Source organism: Ctenopharyngodon idella, chromosome 1, assembly GCF_019924925.1.
Source record: "Ctenopharyngodon idella isolate HZGC_01 chromosome 1, HZGC01, whole genome shotgun sequence".
In the NCBI taxonomy this organism is placed as follows: domain Eukaryota; kingdom Metazoa; phylum Chordata; class Actinopteri; order Cypriniformes; family Xenocyprididae; genus Ctenopharyngodon; species Ctenopharyngodon idella.
Genome location: NC_067220.1, coordinates 44,299,062 through 44,320,045, shown reverse-complemented (window position 1 = coordinate 44,320,045; position 20,984 = coordinate 44,299,062). Strand labels below are relative to the sequence as shown.

The 20,984-nt window shown below is 35.8% G+C and overlaps 2 protein-coding genes across 2 annotated transcripts in view; both read right to left on the bottom strand.

Moving 5' to 3' along the window:
• Window positions 1-20,984, bottom strand: part of LOC127515784 (B-cell receptor CD22-like) — a 224,895-nt gene that overhangs the window by 118,896 nt on the left and 85,015 nt on the right. The window contains exon 3 of the mRNA XM_051899841.1: window positions 8,956-9,303. Within this exon, the coding sequence (XP_051755801.1) occupies window positions 8,956-9,303 (348 nt within the window). The remainder of the gene's footprint in view (window positions 1-8,955; window positions 9,304-20,984) is intronic.
• On the bottom strand, window positions 23-1,733 carry LOC127515907 (CD209 antigen-like). Its single transcript, XM_051900066.1, has 4 exons — window positions 1,049-1,733; window positions 833-954; window positions 644-762; window positions 23-402 (listed from the first exon to the last, which is right to left on the bottom strand). The coding sequence occupies exons 1-4, from the start codon at window positions 1,335-1,337 to the stop codon at window positions 354-356; spliced, it is 579 nt and encodes a 192-aa protein (XP_051756026.1). The 5' UTR covers window positions 1,338-1,733; the 3' UTR covers window positions 23-353.

Here is a 20,984-nt window from a genome sequence, read left to right as displayed (position 1 = left end):
CGTCAGAGGTTTGGTGTCCCAGTCCAGATCACCCTAATTCACACTGGATGTGAGTTTATTAAAGCAACAAGAAAATAATGGCACTTTTACATTTCCTTACATGTGAATATACACTATTGATTTTGTACATTACGGAAAATTATAAAACAAATTGATGTCATGAAAGTGGTTTATGTAAAATGAAATAAAAGGCGGCATAAACCTCAATCAGAAATTATGTGATCACAATATGAATGATCCTATAAAATAATACACGCAAAAACACAAATGGGATGAACCCTATTTCTCGCAAATCCCTTGTCTCTCTTTGTAACAAGGGAGATCGTTCCAGTTCAGAACAGGATATGAAGGCATCAGTCCTCAATTCCACGGTTGGTATTCGGCTCACCTTGGTCCCAAAACCTGAATAACATGTAGGTCTATCAGATTTTCAATTATTCAGAACACCAAAATTCATGAATCAACTTGAATCGCAGTAGCAAAATAAGTAAAAGAGAGAAGAAGAATTTTCTGTTAATAGAAATGATTTATAATAAGTTGCTTTGCTGGTTGTGGAAGAGGTGTGATTTCAGATATTTCCTGATGGTTGTGATGGGTTTTTAAAATGATAATAAAAATACTAATACTAGATTTTAGCACTTACCCTTGATTCAGTGTTGAATTATCCACCCATTTTATGTTGCCCTCCGGGTGTCCATTAGTCAAACCATTCCACACACTCTCCAACCCCACTCTCACATTGACTAATGAAGTTATGAACCTCTGTGTTTGAATAAAAACAGGAATAAGTATGATTCCTCTCATTCATGAACAGACACTCACACAAACTCACCTGCTTCTCTTCACTCTTGATAATGACCAGATCAGCTCCTCGATCCCTGCAGTACTGCCTGCTCTCAGACCAGCTCTTTGACTCATTGGATATAAAAAAACAATCTGAACCCCACCGATATCCTAACAGAAACACACTTTTTAAAAACTGTATACATAAAAGAAAAGGGAAAGTAGGAAAAAGAAACTACTTCCACAAAAACAGATCTGTACTAACCTTTTTCATAAGCTTTCTTTAAGTTATCACTCAGAGATGTCACTTTGCTTTCCAGCTCCAGGTTCTTCTGACTCAGTGAGCTGAAGTTGTTCTTCAGTTGGTCTTTTTCATTCATTAGATCAGTGTAATTGTCCTGTAAGCTGTTGATAGTCTGATTGAACTCTTCAGCTGTGTTCTTGTTACTCTTGAACAGAGATTCTCTCTCTGCTGTGACCATGAAGTACTGCGCTACTGCTATACTGCTGCCGACCAGCAGAAGAGCACAAATGAGCCCGAGACACACTGTCATCAACACTAAACTCCTACTTCCTCCTGACAAACAGAAAGAAAACACACAATTAATAAAATAATAAATTAATAAAAATTCACTCTGTATTATAAGATATAACACCTCATTAGAAATTGAAAGGGCTTTTTAAAGAATGTTCTTCTGAATGGTCTTTTATAAAAACAATCATGGAGAAATTAATATATGGTAAACTATGTAAACAAGAACATATGCTGAAAAAGTAAAAAGAAAAAGATAATTCATTGAATTCAATTCATTGTTTTTATATTTAATATGTAAACAACATATTGTTCTCCGAGAACAATGATTGAAATTTGATGTAATATTTCTCAGTTCCTCAAACACCATCTCATTCTTCAGAATAAACTTTCTACTTACTGCACTTTTGAGCTTTTACTTCATCCTGGCTGCGACTTGGTAGTGGAGGTCTAGTTTGTTGAGCTTTTACTTCATCCTGGCTGTGACTTGGTAGTGGAGGTCCAATTGTGCTCTCAGTATCTTTGTTTGCAAAATTTACATAACAGATGTCTGGTTCCATTATTTGCACTTCCTTACAGTTACAGTACAGCATGTGTTCACATATGAGCTGTAGTTGAGTGAGTACAGTTTATTTAAATAGCATTGGCCTGCCCATTTTTGTGTAACCCATGCAAAAGGTTTAAATGAAATGACAAACTAAATTGATAACAAAACAATACACTGTTACTGTGCAAAAAAACAAAAAAAACAAACACCATCAACAAAGGTAGCTACAAGTATATCCAGTTGAATGTTAAAATAATCAATATATCATACACTAGAGTTGTGTGAGGTGGGGGTAAATTAAACGTGATCTGCTGTGACATTAAGTTGCATTTTGGGAGCTGGAGCTGGAGCTGACTGTACAGCCCTGTCCCAAATGGAACTCTAAGCCCTCATGTTCTTTGTCTGAGCCCACACTAATGCTGCTTTGACTGTGGGGTAGAACTCTGCTGTGGAGCTAGCTTCAGTGCGGTCTCAGCAAAAGTGCACATCAAGGGTGCATATCGGTTGCAAAGGGGGAGCCTTCGAACACCCTTCTGAAAACTATAATGACAAATGGGACACCCTAAGGCAGGGATCAGCAACCTATGGCACACGTACCAACATTAGCACAGGGAGGGATAATCAATTAAAGGGGCTTTCATGCCAGAGGAACCTTTTCATAGATCTTAGAACTAACGGCAGAAGTACCCGCTTTTTGGCGTATTCGCACCGCAGGACTAGGAACAATTTTAGTTCTAGGATCTCCTTTTAGGGGAACTAAATTAGCTCCTACTTCAGAGTAGGGTCTAACCCAGCATAATATGAACTACCAATGACGTAAGTGTGTGCTGATTAGCCTATTCACAACACTCACCATGGTTGATGAGATGACCAAAAGGAGCTACAGCAGCTGTGGCACACTTTGGGAAAATCGTCTCTTTGATATCCCACTGACACCAGCAAAGAGCTTCCGGAAGACCTCAAGAGGTAATGCCGAATTCCTTATTGAAATGGAAAACTCATCGTAAGATGGAATGACAACAGCGTGGTCACTGTTGTGACCAATATGAAGAATGAGTACTCCGATATCGACACTCAACGACGGAACAAACAGAAACATACAATGGATAAAGTGAAACAGCCTACATGTATACATAAGCTACATGTATACAGCCTACATGAGCAACAACACGAATATGGGAGGTGTTGACCTGTACAACCAATGTGTGAACCGTTACCGGATTGGCATCCGATCAAAGAAGTGGTGGTGGCCATGCTACAGCTGGGCACTCAACAGTGCTATGGTCAATGCCTGGTGTTATTACAGGTACATGGTGTAATTGGAAGTGGGAGGTGTGGCTGCAGGGTGGAAGGATGGGTCTATATCTTAAATGGCATGACACACACAAAAAAAAAAAAAAAAATGTATAGGTACCCTGCTATGGCCACGGAGGCCACGCCTGTCTGGCCCCCTGAGCTAACTGCACCACCATGGTCCCTTGAACTACCTGCAATACCATGGTCCCCTGAACTACCTGTACCTCCATGGTCCCCTGAACTGCCTGCACCTCCATGGCCCCCTGAGCTGCCGGCACCGCCTTGGTCCCCTAAACCGATCCGCCCATGCTCCACAGCCCAGGTCTGCCCATGCTGCATGACCCAAGCCCGCCATTGCCATGTCATGGTCTATGTCACATTCCCCTGCACGGGCCTGGCCCACCATCCCTCCCCCAAAACCGCCTCCGCTCAACCACCCTCCTAGTCAGCGTCGGGAGCCGCCCATAGAGGGGGGATCTGTCACGTCTAGTATTGGTTTTGTTTTGTTCATGTTTCATGTCTTAATTTTGATGTTTAGTCATGTTTCATGTTCCTGTTTGCCATGTGCTTCCCTTGTTTGTCATGTTCTAGTCATGTGATCCTGCCATGTGCTTCCCTTGTCATGTGTTCTATGTTGTCACGTTCTCATTGGTTCATTGTCTTGATTGTGCACAGGTGTTCCTTGTTTGTGATTAGTCCTTGTGTATTTAAGCCCTCATGTTTGCCCTGTTCTTTGTCTAGTATTGTCCCTGTAACCACTGTTGGTAAGAGTTATGTTCATGCCATGTTTGCCATTCCACGGCAAGCTAAGTCTTAGTTCTTTTTGTTCATGTTTTGGATTTAAGTGAATAAAACTGCACTTGGGTTCTGCAACTTGCCTCCAGTGGATTCCTAAGTTACAATTATAAGCTAGATGCAGCTTTTTCGGGTTTGCATTGAATGTTCTCCAACGTTTTACATAAAGATTCATCTGTTGAAAGCAGTTATTTTGAGTTAGATGCCAAATGTTCTCCTCCTATTCAAATTTGTCATTGAAAGGGTGCATACAAAATATTTGCCCAACGGCAATAGTTGCTGCACATTCAAATATGATTTTCAACGTAAAAAAAAAAAAAAAAAAAATACTGGGGGAAAATAAATGCAGAACATGTTCACATGGGACACTATTAACATGACTATATACATGAAACCATTCAGAAAAAAATGGGCACAAATGGATTAACATTAAGGAAATTGGACATTTTTATGTTCTTGGAGTGTTACAAATCAACGTTCCTATAATGTTGAGTTGTTAATAAAAATTAAGTTGAAAGAATGTTTCAGGAACATCATAACCTTGAAAAAAAAAAAAAAAAAAAAAAAGAAAACTCCTAACATCAAGAAAACTGGACATTTGAATGTTTCCATAGCTAAAACCGAATGTTTTGACAAATTTCTTAGAACAAAAAATTGTTTGCTGGGATGTGGGTATATTTCACCTACTGTTTCAGGAATTTTGCATATTCAGTCATCCTGGTTATTTGACAGGGTAGTTTGAAAAAGTAGTTTTACATAAAATTTAAATAGAGGAAATTATTGTACATTAACAGGATGCGATAAAAACATGGGAGTGTAAATTATCATATTTATTAAAATGATTAAGATGGCACTATTTACACTTAGTGTAAATAGACACTTCATTTTTTATTAACAACTGAACATTCTAGTAATGTTTATTTGTAAACACATTGTGCAAAAAGAAAAAAAAAAGTTGAACTGCTACCATGTTTAGACACACATCACCATCAAGAATCAGCATATGAATCTCAATGAATTTGACATGTATATAAAACTCATCCATGGTTCCCAGCATGCATTATTTAAATGCATTTAATGTTCTAACACACTTTTTTATCAGTGATAAAGCATGGGATGAGATCTGTTAAGTCTTCTTGATGATGAAGTCATCATCAATAAATACCCAACAGATTAACCCCGGTATTCCTCTTGGCTTTGTTTGTTTGTTTGTTTGTTTATAAATAAAGAAATAAGAAATAAAGTCAATCTGGTTAGTAATAAGTGAAGCTGGTAATGCTGTTTTTGTTGTTTAACCCTCCTCTGCTAAGATTGACCCCAGTGCGGAAAATTTTTTGCAAGATTTTTAATCAAACACAGCTGACACATATGAATACAAATGAGGAGCGGGAAAACTGAACATAGGGACACATGATGTGAATGAAAACAAACTAAAAGTCCATGATAATTAAACTAAACAGAACAGACTTGTGACAGGTACAGGTACCAACAGTGCCCTTTAGTGTCTGTTTACCGACGCTGCAGGAGAGTCAATCGCTTATCATAAGAAATGTTTAAAGTCAATGTAACTGCTGACTCAAAAAATATTGATCATATGATCATAAAATATCTTATGGCATCTTATGGCGTGGTGAGATTTTTTTTCTCAATAGCATGCATGAGGGAAAAATCTTTTGTTTCTTTGTTATATTATATTCTTCTGAGCTTTTTCACATGGATTCACATTGTAAAAACCTGAATTGAAGGAGAAGCAAAAGAAAAATTGAAAATGAATAGCGTGTGTGTGTGTGTGTGTGTGTGTGTGTGTGTGTGTGTGTGTGTGAAATATTTTGCAAACATGTGAGTATAAATCAATATTTCTCCAAATATGTGCATGTTTGGACTGAGAGCCCTAACGGAGGTAGTGCATGTATGTGAACACAAATAAACTGGAGCAGACATGAATGAATAAATGTATGTGTTTTTATTCTATTCAAAATATTAAAAATTACAGATTGATTATTTTGCACTCCTGACATAAATTAAAAAAAAAACATTGTCACTGCAACCTAGTTTCATCATAAACAGCAGTCAGATATCGAAGCTGGAGATTTTAATCTTTCTAATGATACTCAGTTTGTCCAGATCAAGTAAGATTGTGATGTTTTAATGTGCAGCGGATGTTGAACAACAATAACCTGGGGTCATCGGCGATCTTTGTACGTAAAGGGTTTAAACCGTGAGAAGCCACTAAGCTTACATCCTACGTCATATATCACATCAGGGGATACTCTAGTCTAGTGGCACAAGCCGACTTGCGCAGTACATGTTTGGTCGACTGCCAGAAGCTAGTTATTTTAGTTTATAAATATTTAAATAACTTCTAATTAAAACAGTTACTGTTTTAATTAGAAGTTATTTAAATATTTATTTATTGGATCACAAAAGAAAGTCTAAAAAACAGTGACTCTTTCTTTCAGTGATTCTGTTTGTTAATAGTCTTCACTAGTCAATCATCACTTAATTATTTACACTGCTTCTTAAATGTGGAATCAATCTCTAAGCATACATAATTTTAAACTGGGGTTTTGCTGTGCAGTGAGTCTGAAGGCCTTGATTAGCTGTTCATGTGTGTTTAATTAGGGTTCGAGATGAAGAAAGACAGACTGAAGTTCATCAATAAAACCTTTCACAGAATACATAAAACAGTCAAACTATTGAAGGCAGTTTTATTGATTATATTGAGGAGAGCTGGTGGCTTACTGATGGATTCTGGTGTTTAGAAAAGCTCTGGGGTCGTGGACTTGAGCTCAAGAGTTGTACGCGTCTTCGTTGTAATATAAGTGCTATAGGGAAAGAGACAGAAGGACTTACATTACAAAATAAGAGTAGTGACATATGCACAATTTATAGCACATTATTAAATATATGATTTCAAAAAAAAAAAAAAAAAAAAGACTTATAAGACTGATTCAAACTAAATATATCCTGACTTTCTGCAGTTAATAATTTGATCATTTACTCATCTTTGATAATCAAAATTAAATATTTAAACATTATTTTCTTGTGAAAATAATTTCTTAATGCTCTTAAAATAGCTTGAATGTAACTCTACACCCTTGATCCATTTAATGTTTGCAGATCTATAAATATGCAAATTAGTCCCTGCCTCTACTCAATCACAGCAGCTCGAACTACCTGATCCACTCACTCATCTGTTGTAAACGTTACACAATGGCAAGTGGAAATATTGCTTTAATTCAGCCATATATGTTTAAACCAGAAACTGATTCAGAAGAAGAGGAAAAGCAAATTATACAGACTTGTCTACAAGCCCTTGTATTAAAATGTAATGTGCTTAATGTATCGCTCTCTACATCAAGTGTAACACCACCTGAGGGCGCTGTGCATACAGTTGTTTCGCCTCAGTCTGAAACACAGATAACGGCTGATCGATTGATTTTCTGCTTCTGTAAAGTTGTGTTGTTTCTGCATAATTTACCTGTGTCACTGTGAGATCTTCAGATTTAACACTCCTTCGTTTCTTTCTGTTACAATGACAGACATTAACAGCATATAGACAACTGTATTTGAAAATATGAATGTTGTTTGTGGTTCTCACATTATAAACAGTATGATGATGATAATGATGATGGCGAGGATGAAAAATGCTCCACATTCCACTGTGATCCCAAAAACTACATGCCAACTGGATCTATGATGCTCTGAAAGAGAGAAACATTATCAGCTAAGATGAACTGTCCAGACTGAAGAAAGTTATATACAGGTTTCCAAACCTTCACCTGTGACAGTTACAGCGTCTGATCTCTGAGATCCATGTTGATTGTGAGCCTGACAGTAGAAGCGTCCACTCTGTAGTGCACTGAAACTCTGTCCAGATCCAACAGCTGAGCTTTCATTCTCCTTAAACCATCTGAAGTTCAGAGCAGGAGGGTTTGAATCACTGCTGCAGATCAGAGTCACTGAATCTCCTGACACTATTTCACCAGATCCAGATATCAACACTGAGACGTTCCTGGGAGGATCTAAAATAGATAAAAGAAAGTGTATATTAGTGTTTTGCGATTGTTAATCCATTAATTTGATGGTTACCACAGTTACTGAATCATCATTAACTCACACATGATGTTTAAAGTCACAGCATCAGAGTATTTCTCTCCATGTTCATTGATAGATCTGCACTTGTATTCTCCACTGTCATCAGAGCTGATATTTGAGATGTTGTAGATTCTTCCAGATCCTACAAACGTTCTTCCTTTAAACCAGCTGAAGTTCAGAGCAGGAGGATTTGAATCACTGCTGCAGATCAGAGTCACTGAATCTCCTGACACTATTTCACCAGATCCAGTTATCAACACTGAGACGTTCCTGGGTGGGTCTAGAAAATTCAAAATAAATTTCAGAAAATAATGAATTTGAACATTTTGAACAATGTGCAGATGATCGTTAATAGTAGATTTGAGAGGTCATCAGTTTGACTTGTTTCTTTCAAAATGGTCTGCTCTGTTCCAGAGATGCATGATCTGCTTCTAGGACTGATTTACACTTTCATTTGATTATCACAAGAGCTCCTACAAAATGAATTGACCCCAAATATAGTAATAAACTCTGCTACTGTTTAAAAGACAACTTTAAGTCCTTAAATTCATACTCACACATGACACTGAGCTCAACAGCAGGAGAGATGTGATTGTGTCCGTGTACAGCACAGCTATATCTGCCTGCATCCTCTCTTCTGACTGACTGCAGCAGGAGTTCATTGTTTCTGTCTCTTCTCTCAGTTAATGGCTGTGAGTCTCTGTACCAGATGAATGTTGCTCTGTCAGTCAGATTACAGCTGCTTTTACATGTCAGGCGGACTGAATCTCCCTCTGTCACTCTCTCAGGAGACTCCACCTGAAGATCTGAACACAACACACACATTATATCTAGTGCTGCTGTCATACACTGATTATTATTCAAAATAATGCACAGAAGAAGAGAGAAACCTCATGAAAGTCACCTGTGACAGAAAGAGTCACTCCTGGTTTACCAGTCCATTTACCATCAGATTTATCAGTGATGAATCTGAAATAGTACTCGTGTGAATCCTTCAGTGTCACATGACTCAGTCTGATGGTGCAGTTCTGCTGTTTATCTCCCAGATACTGAAGCCTCTGACTGTATTCAGGGTCCTCAGACAGATCTGGATACTCTTCACCCATTTTTACAGTGTCTTTGGTCCAGAACATGTTCTTGATCTGATGTCCAGTAGGGTATGTATAAGTGCATCTCATTATCACTGATGAGTCCTTTAGTGCACAGATGTGTGAAGGACTGTAACTCACACCCCAATCAGCACTAGAAACCCCTGAAACACAGAATTCATCAAGATGAACGTGTTATTTTATCAGTTACACTGGACCATGTTGTCAGAGTTCATATGTTTCATTGTGTTTTTTCCGTGACCCAGTTTCCCCGGTGTGTCTGATTATTGATTACATTCACCTGTTCAGTTAATTATCTTATCTGTTCTCCTTGTTATTTAAGCCCAGTGTTTCCTGTGTTCTTGGTCTGGTGTCGTCTTTGTTATGTGGATGTTTTTGCCCTGTGTTTCTCCTGTGTGGATTTATTCCTGAACTCTACCTCGTCGTGCGCTTCCTGTTAGCAGCCACCCGTCACACATATAAACTCGGGAAATCATGTGAATACTTTTATTGCATGAAAATGACACCTCATAATAGAGTATGTATAACAGTAATCTTCCCAAAACCTAATGATTATGATAAATGATTTCAGTTCTTCATGATTTTTGATGGAAGACGTTGCAGAAATAAACACAGACAAAACTGTGAAACCGGAGTAAAGAAATCAGACACAAACAACATGCTGCACTATAAAATATTCAAACACATGATAATTCAGACAATAAAAAATAATCAAAGCTGGTTTTATTAAGGATCCAATAGTGAAAAAGATGAGCAGAGGTGATGAAGAAGAGCAGAAATGAGATATTTGCCACGGATGCTGCACAAATACTGACATTCTTTGAGAGCGATATGAGTAATTTTACTTTGATCAGTGAATATACTGAAGAATGAAGTGTTGCTGTAACATCAGTCACTCACTGTGAATCAAGAGCAGAAACATCAGAGGAAGAGGAGGAGTCATTCTGACTGACATCACCATAGTAACACCTAAAACAACCAATAAACAATCAGTTACTGTACCTACAACGATTATGATGTAAACATTTATCTCTACATATTTAAAGGGATCATAATAACATACTTTTTTTTTCATTTAATTCCGATCCATGTATTAATTAAGTTTAATTTTAACAATAAAGTTAGAAGACATTTTTTTAATAAGAAGGTATACAGTATATACTGTTGCAGCTTTTTTTCTTTTTTTTTTTTTTTCATTAAATGAGTGATTCATAGTTTGTCATCAACTATTAGTCTGCTGAGTATTGAGGAGGTTTCTCATAATTAAAAGTCATGGATCACTATAGGCTTCAAATCACAATATTGCCTACAGCTCAACATTTACAATAAATCAAGTAAGAACAACAAAAAAGCAATTAAATAATGACATTTTCCAGGGCTTTACAAAAGTAATGTGACTGAATGAAGTAAAAACAGAGAAAAGTGCAATAGTTTACCGTGTTTCAGTGAGTCTCTCGTCCACCAGATGTGAAATGATAAAAACAGAGACTAATACGGAGGAAGCAGGACGTCAGAGAAGTTTCCTGCTGAACTAAAAATGTTTGTCTGCTTCTGTTTCAGCCTTTCTTTGCCTCTTTCTGCATCAAGACATTCAGATCAGTATGAAACCTTTCAAAGAATGCAACTTTATCAAACTAAAAAAGAAGAAAAAACAAAATAAAACAATGAAATTTAGATGCAAGCCAAGAAGGACAGAGGCGTCAGCCTGGAAATTCTGGAACAATTACGCAATAGTGGTGGAAACAATTCAACACTATAAACCCCCAACCAGAATTCAGTTACTTTAGCAGTCACTTCTACAATGTGTGAAGATTTGCTGCACAAATAATGAAATCCACTGAAAACAATGAAACAATATTACTTTGATCACAGCAAAGTGTTTTTTGTGTTGCAACATCAGTGACTCAAAATGAATCTGATACAAGTCTGTAGCTCTTAAAACATAAATGATTTATCAAGCAAATCACAATTGCAACAAAACTATAGAAAACTAAAAGTCATAAAATAAAATGATATGCCTTAGCTGTTTTTAGCATCTTACACAACATCTTCGGGTTATCATAAGAATTTTTTTTTTTTAATATAACATTCCACCATATTTAAACAAAAGCAGTTTCTCTGGCAATATATATATATATATATTGCCAGAAAAAGCATATATATATATATATATATATATATATATATATATATATATGCGAAATGGGAAATGCTATGCAAGAAAGCATAACACCTATGCTATAGTAGTCATCCCTTCTGTGCCCTCGGGTATGATCAGTATGAAAGAACCTTGAATACCGTTTGTTTCTGCTAAAGTGAAAGAGAAAGTAAACAGCTCATGAAATACGTGAAATGCCCTGAATTACAGGAAAAGACATCAGGGGTGTGCTCTGCATGTGTGTGCGTGTGTGTGTGTGTTTGTGTGTGTGTTTGTGTGGTCCTGGTAAACCCTACTGTACATTATGGGACAAAATGGGGTTCCCAGAAAGATGGCAATATCCGAAATCCTTGTCCTTATGGGGACATTTTTGGTCCCCATGTCGAGACAAGCTGGTAAATCATAAGGATCTTAATGAGGATGTGCATGTTTTATTTTCGGATAAGGTATGGGGGATGTTTAAGCTGTCTTCAAAGAATCCCAATCATCAAATGATACACTGGAAATTACTACATAGGGTTTACTTGACTCCTATGAAACTTTTCTACATGAATCTATCCTCCTCTCCTAAGTGTAATCTCTTTTTTTAAGGATCTCTAAGCACATTCTTGCACTTCTTTTGGGATTGTCCCTCTCTCTCACCTTTTTGGACCCAGCTCTCATAGGACTTTCAAACAACTACATTTGTTAAGTTTCAAATACTTAAAATTCTAAGTACATACAACTTCAATGTAAAAAGATAACTTCAAAAGTTAACTTTTTTTTTTGCATAACACAAATTCCGAGCACGGGACACCATACTTAGCTACACAACACGTCACTTTTTTCACTTTCACATTTCTTAAATGCATTATCTTATCTTAACTACGGATAGGAAAAGGGTATTACAGAAGCACCCTAATTTGACAAAAAAATCCTAAAAACTGTCTTAACCCCACTGGTGTCCTATAGCTTCAAAATTATTTGAAAGCCAACTGTAAAAATCACATAACAATAGCCCTGTCTGAGACTGGCTTCACATTTATTAATGATACGAGATGAAGAACAACGTTTGAAGGTGGAAAAACTTTTTGAACAAATGATGTGCTGCACTTTGACGACAAAACACTGATAAATAATTACAGACTCCCATGAAATATAGCACTGTTAAAAATTTTATTGTGAAGTTACACTACATTCCAGGTTAATAATTGCATGACTTTCACAGTAATTCCACAGTAGGACTTGTATCTAACTGCAATCTCAAAAATAACTGTAAACAAACAATATCATACTGTATTTCTACAGTGCAGATGTACTATGAAGGTACCCAGCATGCAGTGCAGCATGAATAGATTATGATGTGGAGTTTCTTGATTCTTATTGGTTTTATCTATGCTGCTGAACTTATTTTTGCTTCACTTTTAGCAGTTTGTGTTGTTTATTTTGTAATGTTCAGAATTGATCTTTTTTTTTATTATAATTATTATTTGTTGAGTGTCACCATTGTTGTGTTTTGTATGTCGAGTATTGATGTCTGTGCATCATTAGGTGATGGAAGAAAAAAAAAATTGTGTTGCGAGATGACATCACACCTTTGAAAGATAAATCTCAGCAGCTGCTTCACTATTGTGAAATGTCCATCCTCAAACAATTATGAATTTGAAAAAAAATATATTGGTAAAACATCATGTTGAAATAGCACTAGATTGATCAACTTAAAATCAGCCAGTTAGCTTATTTTATATTCTAGCTTGTCATTGTTTTAACAAATGTTTTCATTTAACACACTTCTGACTTGGCTAGATCAGAAATTTGGATATGAATATACAAGGTTCAAGATCCCAAACAAATGAAAAACTGATCACCATTACGGTGACTTCAAAACAATTACAGTACTAAACAATATAATTTCTTACAGTGGCATGATTAAAGACAACTTTATCATGTGAATTCACAGTAACACAAGAGCAGTAAATTATTGTAATTGAGAAACTGATGAATTCATGTGCTGTAAATCCGACTGACAGGACTAAAAGATGGCGGTGCCAATCTCACGTTATAGATCAAGATAAAGATAATTTATAAAGGTTTTTAAATGACAAAAGATAAAACTTAAATTTAAATTTACTCTTTAATCCTGTAATTTCCTGGCAGTTTTTTTTTTTTTACAGTGTAGGCTTTGCTGTTTCTACCAAGCTTATCAAAACTTTTCTTTCTGCAGCACTTAATTAAAAGCACACCTATTTTGTTTCTCCATTTTAATCTCTAGCATTTACCCCCGCTTCTCCTTCTACTTCTAAGTGAGAGTACTTCTCTGGGCGCACACTCAAACAGTGAGTCTCAAACAGGTTAACTGACCGATTATTTGGTCATGACTTTACTTGAGGGGGCACATCATAATAAATTCACTGCTACTTACTAAATTCAGCTCATGATTTGTCATATACTTACTATCATACGATACGATTCCTTAGGAACTGTTCAACAAATATTCTTTGTAGGTTTTAAATTGTTATTTTTCTATTCAGCTGTGTGTAAGTCACAGTAGTTTGAGTTTGGTGGGAAAGACACTAACACAAAACAAATTAAGACCCTTTAAGATCAATTATTAGTAGTGTTTTCTACATTTGATAAGGGGGATCAATGAAAATAATGACAAACTAATCATGTGCCAACTGGTAATGTTAATGAGAAAGCTCCAGATGTCACATCATCCTTTTCTGTGGCTTTTTTTTATATCTGGATGCTTTCATTTTGTGAAAGGCTCTTGTAACCATTCTGTAAATGATTGATATTGTGTGTTCAACAATATTTTGATAATAATGTCACAGGGAGGACATGATTATGTAACAGTATTCTCTTCGTTAGTTGGTCACAAAAGGAGGCTGTTTACAGTTTTACAAAAGATGAAACTACTAAAAATGGCTCTGCATCTACAACCACCATTTATTAACTCAGCAAGTGACCAATTATTTTGAAATTGATGATTAAATTCAAGTTGATTGAAAATATGCTGAAATGTTATACATGAGCAATTGTAGCTGTGTGATGTATGGCTGTATATCAGCACGGCTGTGATTCAGCAGTAGTGCCTTAGGTAATCACAGCATGCTGATATACAGCCATATCGCATGGCTACGAATGTGATATTGCATTTATACAACAGTTCGACGGCATAAATGTGTAAATAAATAAGAACAACAATGGAGTGCCTTTAAAAACCCTTTTTTTTGTGCAGAACTACTTCCATGGATTAAAATCTCAAGTTGTCGCTTCATTGAAGGTTATTGTTTTATGTAGAGTATTATGAGAGAGAGATCGACTAAACGAGTATTACCTGCATCTGATATAGCATTCATTCTTCAAGGTCGATTTCAATGATATTATATCCATTATTAAAACAAAAAAAAAAAGAAAAAGAAAAAAAATCAGTTTGAACGTTCGCTGAGGAAAGCGTCATTGTCCTTTTAAAAGGGGATTTTGCAATAAAACAACTTCCTTGTTCTGACTCATTCATAAAGAGAGTCTGCCGCCATCTAATGGTATAATATAATAATGTATCTTTCACTGATGCTATTGACAGACCCTTTCTCAATACCAAATACAGCATATTATTTATATAAAATAATATTTATTGAACAATAATATTTAAATTAACAACAATAGCCATTATAAAAGACATTAACACAAGCAAACAATAAACACGATCAAAAAAAAAAAAAAAAAAAAACACCCTAGCAAACAATTTAGTAAAACATACAAAAGTAGCACTCTAGTACAGGATTTATGTTAAATATAGCCTAAATATAAAGTTATGAACAAGTAATAGATTAATAAGACCAAAGATTGCCCGTTTGATATACTCCAGAATAATTATATTTTTAACCACTATCTATGAGTCAGCGGCAAATTCCTGAAGGACTGGCTGAGATTAAGCAGTTCTCTGCAGGTGCTGAACGGTTGCTGATGGCCTGGAGCTCACATCTCCGAAAGCATCAAAACAAATAGTAAAATAGGTGCTACGATTAAATATGAGTCACATATTTCAGGACTAAACAACTATATTTTCACCTAAAAAAAAACTCTTAAAACTGCAGTTTGTGGTACAACAAGTGTAGTATTTGTAAAAAGAAAAAAAAAAAAAAAAAAAAAATGGTGGATTTGCTCGGCCGCCATGACAGTCACTTCAAGTGGAGTGACACAAACGATGAAAAGAAGTGCTGTCATCATTAGAATATCACATACTGTAAAAAAAAAAAAAAAAAAAAAAGGTAGTTTCTTTTACATTGACTCAGTTGTATTTACTTAAAATTGTAAGTATTTTCAACTTGACAAATTTATAAAGTTTAGTTTGAATAACTTTATGAAAGTGAGGTGAACTTACTATTTTAAGTTTTCAATACCACATGTTCATGTTATTTTAACCTAATTTCACTTATTTTCTTAGTTAAACCAAATAAATAATTATTTTATTTCAATTGTTATGTCTATTGTAAATAATTCTTTTATTTCAGATGTTTCAGACATGTTTCAGTTGAGAACTTTTTCATTTCAATTAATTTCTGCTGCAAATAATAACTGATCTGATGTCAGCTGCTGAAACATCAACTGCAAACAACTAAATTAAATCTCTCAAGATCTCAGCAGAGGATGATTAAACAACTCCAAAAACAGCTTTACCAGCTTCACTTACTTGCTTACTTATCTACTTATATATCATTTACTTGCTTACTTATCTATTCTTACAGTATATATATATATATATATATATATATATATATATAATTTTCAATAATAAATCAATCAATAAATAAGTTATTTTGTCACTATAGATTTAGTGACTTTCCTGCCCCTTTTGAGACTTTTTTTTTTTTTTTCAAAAGTTTAGGGACAAATCTAGCAACTTCTTGGACAAACCTTATTTAGATTCTTATTTTGCCCACTGATCTATAACTACATTAGTTAACATGAACTAATAATGAACTGAGCATTTATTAATCTTTGTTAATATTTCAACATTTACTAATACATTCTTAAAATCTTGTTAACATTAGTTAATGCACTGTGAACTAACATGAACAAACAATGAACAGCTGTATTTTCATTTACTAAAGTTAGATAAGTACTAATGGGAAACTCTTCTTGAAGTACAAGCACCGTATGCGATTCTCAAATATGGATCGGATCTGTGTGGTTGGAATGGTGGAACTGAATGTAGTTACCTTCCACTATCTTGTGGTGAGAAAACAAATGCACTTTTGCCAGATAGGTGCTGTAGGTCTTTATCAATTTTGTAAGGGAAATTTGGGTACATTAACAGTCAGATAACAACACGTTACAGTATGTATCCCTGCAAACAAGCCTGCACTGGCCCTTTATGGGCCTACTTGCTGCACGGACAGCCCTCACTTAACCTCCAGGAAACCTTAGCGCTGTTTTATTGAAAATTATAAAGTTTGAAGTCACCGTTATGGAGGTAAATGTTCGCTTTGGTTGGGCTGTTGACCCTTGTAGTACTCAGCTATTCCTGGCTTGTTTGCAGGGATAGCATATTGTTTGTTAATTCTAATCTGATGTATCAGTGTGTACAGATATATTTTTGACAAGTTAAGCCGCGTTTCCACCACAGGAACTTTCCCCAGGAACTAGGGACTTTGGGGTAGTACTCCCCAAAGAGGAGCATTGTGTGTTTCAATCGCAGGAACTAGGGTCAAAATGAAGTTGCAAATAAAAATTTTCACCTCAGAAAGTCCCTGCTTACGAAGTAGTACTTCTTCAAAGTTCAGGAACTTTTGGGGGTGGGACTTGGGTGCTGATGCACCGACGAGGCAATCCTACATCATCGGATTTAATCTTTACAGTACAGCAATAGGCCTGGGGGAAAAAGTTCCTGGGACAAATTGTTCTGGGTAATTTTGGTGAAAAGGCGGCTCTAATTGAAATTGAATGAAATTAATAAATATTCACAGCAATTCCAAAACAATTTATTGTGCATCCTCATTGAAAATCTAAAGGCGTATCCAGCCGTAATGAAGCTATCATTTTTTGAAGGACCTGAGGCATCTCAAAAAGTAGAAGGTGACATTCCTATAGGTGACATTCAACATGTTGAAGACTGATGAATGTCACCTATAAGAAATAAGGCTTTCGAAATGAGGGAAAATATTAGCACCCTATTGTAACGGTCTTGTTCTGTTTTGATTTAATTTTCTTTCTGTTCCCTGTATTTTGCCTGTTCCATGTGCTCCCTAGTTAGTTTCATTGGTTGTTAATTAGTTCCACACATCTGTTCTGTTTAACCCTGATTACTCTCGCTTGTATTTAAGCCCTTAGCACTTCTGTGACACCTTAAAGTATGTACACATTTTGAATATTGTGGTTTTGGAAGAAAAAGTTTTTTAAAAATATTTTTTTCATTTTTGCTTATGTTTCATATGTTAAATGTAACGGAAAACTGGAAAATGTCAAATTATCTTTTGTTGAGTGAGAGCGGGACTCTTATTTTGAAAGGGAACTGTGGACTCGTGCAGAGGAGCATTGTGCGCCGGCGCCCTCACAATCTCCTCATTTTTTCCCTGTTTCTACAGGTAATACTGGTACAACAACCAAGCAATATGCACACGAGTCATTTGTTAACTATGTGTATGTGTTATTTTGCAAAAAAATTTTGTATATAAATGTTCCAGTTTATAAAGATATTAAAAATGCGTATATGATCCGCCATTTTGTGGATGCTGTGATGCTCGCGAAATGCATTTTATGTGATTAATACAGGCTCCAGTTACCAAGTTATGTTCATTATTTGTTTATGCTTATTATATTTGTTTGGTTATTTAGAGCTCATGTGTGTCAAATGACAATGCACTTCTCCAGTTGAGTTTTTTTAAAGAGACATCTCGGTGCAAACGGATGTAACGTTAATGCATATATTTCCTGCTACTGCAGAGGGGAGATTGATGCTGAAGTGGCATGGCAGATCTGATTGTAAAATCAGTAACATATGTTAAATGTGTATTGTTTATATACATCTACTTGCATGTTTATTTATGTGATGGTATTATATTGTATTATATGCATAAGACAACTTTTGAGTTTTTGAGTTAAAGAAGCAAAGAGAAAAGCTCAAATGTATGTTTGTGGGAAAAAAGGGAGAAACATGAATGTGAAATGTGCATTGTTTGACAGTAAAAAGAAAATTACATTTGTGCATTAATAAAAAAAAAAAAAAAGAAATATGTTTTATTGAAAATGCTTTATTGGTTTTACCATGTGAAAACAATTGAATAAACAATTGCTGGGGATTATGTGCGACACACACACAGTTGCTCCGGTCGTCTCATTTTTTCCCTGTTTCTACAGGACTTTCTAATCTGCCAACACGGCCTTCCGCACGGGGCCTGTAACACTTCCAGTGTTTTTTGTGTTAACGTAGCTTGTTTTAGTTAGTGCTCTTGTTCCTGTATTCACCTGAGTGTTGTCACTATGATTTAAAAACTGAATTCTGCTAAATGTGTTCCTGTCCTAAATATCTACATTTCATTTACAGCCCCACCTTCCTGCATTTCCGGGATCTTTGGTGAGTTATTTTAAAGGAAAAGTTTGCTGATCAGCAATTAGCAAAGTGTACGCTTTCTCCATATTATCTGCACCCAGTCTTTGTACTTACTCTTTTTAACAGAGGTGTGGAGCCAAAATCAAAACTTGTCATTGTGAAACAGTTATTGTAAGCGTAGGTTTATTGTACTTTGTCTACTCTGCACGGTAAAAATTGAACACTATGGCAACAGCCCTGCCTTCAGGCAATGGCGTTTTGCACCGGGGGCTTAAATGTTTGATAGACAAATAATCGAAATCTCTGGGTCACTTAAAGAATAAGACAATATGGTGACATAAAGTCTTGAATGTGTCGAATCCCTCTATTTGGTGCTCTAAAACTTTTTATATCCAGTAACAATAGAACAAACGTGTGGTTTGCACAACAAAATTGTTCTTTAATTTTTTGGACTGGGTTTCTCTCTCACTTTCTGGTGATTCTGGTGCTTTAAAAGAACATTTTTGATGAAGACTTTCTATATAGCTCTAAATGTTGTTGAATATTATCATGAAACAAATGTCATTATATACACATTTCCAGTATTTATAATTTTAAAATAACTTATTATACAATGTTTTCTCTAAGTACATTCAACTTTGACAAAGGACTTAATTGTTAATATACAATGCATAATATTCCAGCATATAATGAATATCTTTAATTACTTTGACCCACAAACAGATGGTCCCATACAAAAGCATCATATATGGTGGAGTATAGCCTGGAAAATGCATCGTCATCCAGGGAGTCATCAATCCCCAAGCAAAAAGGTTTGCCAGTATCATTTCCCAGATAGCAAGCAACCATCGAAACAATGTTAAATCAATGTTAATGTGTCAATATTAACTGCATTGTATAAACATCACTTTTGCACCCATAATTAATGTTGAAAAAATGTTGAAATTTCATCCAAAAACCAGTGGTAATTGTAACATTGAATTGCAATGTGACGTTGGTTCAACATCATGTTTGCACTCTCAGAAAATGAAACACAACTACAACTGACTTAAAGCCATACAGCCTGAAATCAACTGAAGATAAAAGAAGACAATGTCTTTAAGGCCTGTTTACACCTGGTCACAGTGCGTTTCCTCTGATCGGATAGCTAATCTGATTTATCAAAACGACTCCATTCACACTTGGCCACGTAAATATGTCTCCGCAAAATGGATATAAATCCAATCTTTAATTTAAAGGAGTTCACGTCACTGAAAGCAACATGTATGAGCTGCATTTTATTATCAGCTAGTTTCAAAATCAAAGACTGCAATAGCAGAGAGCGCGGCAACAGCACTGGTAAGATCATTTAGTTTTATTACCTTTAATGAAGATGATTGTGTGTTGAGCGTCTGCGACTAACTTTCAGTTTCATTTGCGGCAGTCTGCGTGTCGGCCTGCTGAAGAGATCCTCAGCTGCTCATCTGTGGCGATGCAGTAACGCTGTCATATCTGACATGATGTTTAGCCTGTCACACACTCTCACACGTCTATTTTTTTAGCTATTTTGGGAAGAGTAAAATTTACATATATGGTTTCAACAACCAGATGCATTTATACTTCTGATTTCGGATTTAAATCTGTCTCAAATGCGTTTCGGAGGCATTTACTCCTGGTCTATTCACGATCGGATAGCTATCTGATCAGAGAAAACGAATGAAGTTACCAGATGTAAACAGGCCTTTAATGTGTTGAACCTGTTTGTATTGGTTGTGGTTCGAACAGATGGGTAAATTATTGCACAACTATCCAATCCTCCATTTCCCAGCAGTCCAGATTGATGTCTGAACACAGGCTTCATGACGGTCTGTCACTCATTTGACGCTGCTGTAGATCACTGATGCGTCTTCCACAGTTTCAACAGTCGATCGCCTAAAAACAGAGAAAAAAAACAAAACAATAATGTTATAGCTGATATCTATATGTACTGGTTAAGTGTACTGGTTAAGTGTTCAAGTACATCTATATGTACTTGAAGTGTGTGTGTGTGTGTGTGTGTGTGTGTGTGTGTGTGTGTTTTGCACAGTGACTGGCATATTTTTTTTTTTTTTTTAAATTGCTCAGTTATTGGCTTATTCGATTTATTTGTTCAT

Excerpts from the sequence above, each read along its gene's own strand:
- LOC127515907 (XM_051900066.1), bottom strand. The coding sequence starts at position 1,337 with ATGACAGTGTGTCTCGGGCTCATTTGTGCTCTTCTGCTGGTCGGCAGC. Across the intron at positions 955-1,048 it reads AAAGAAAGCTTATGAAAAAG|GATATCGGTGGGGTTCAGAT; the intron begins GTTAGTACAGAT and ends TGTTTCTGTTAG. Across the intron at positions 763-832 it reads TCAAGAGTGAAGAGAAGCAG|AGGTTCATAACTTCATTAGT; the intron begins GTGAGTTTGTGT and ends ATTCAAACACAG.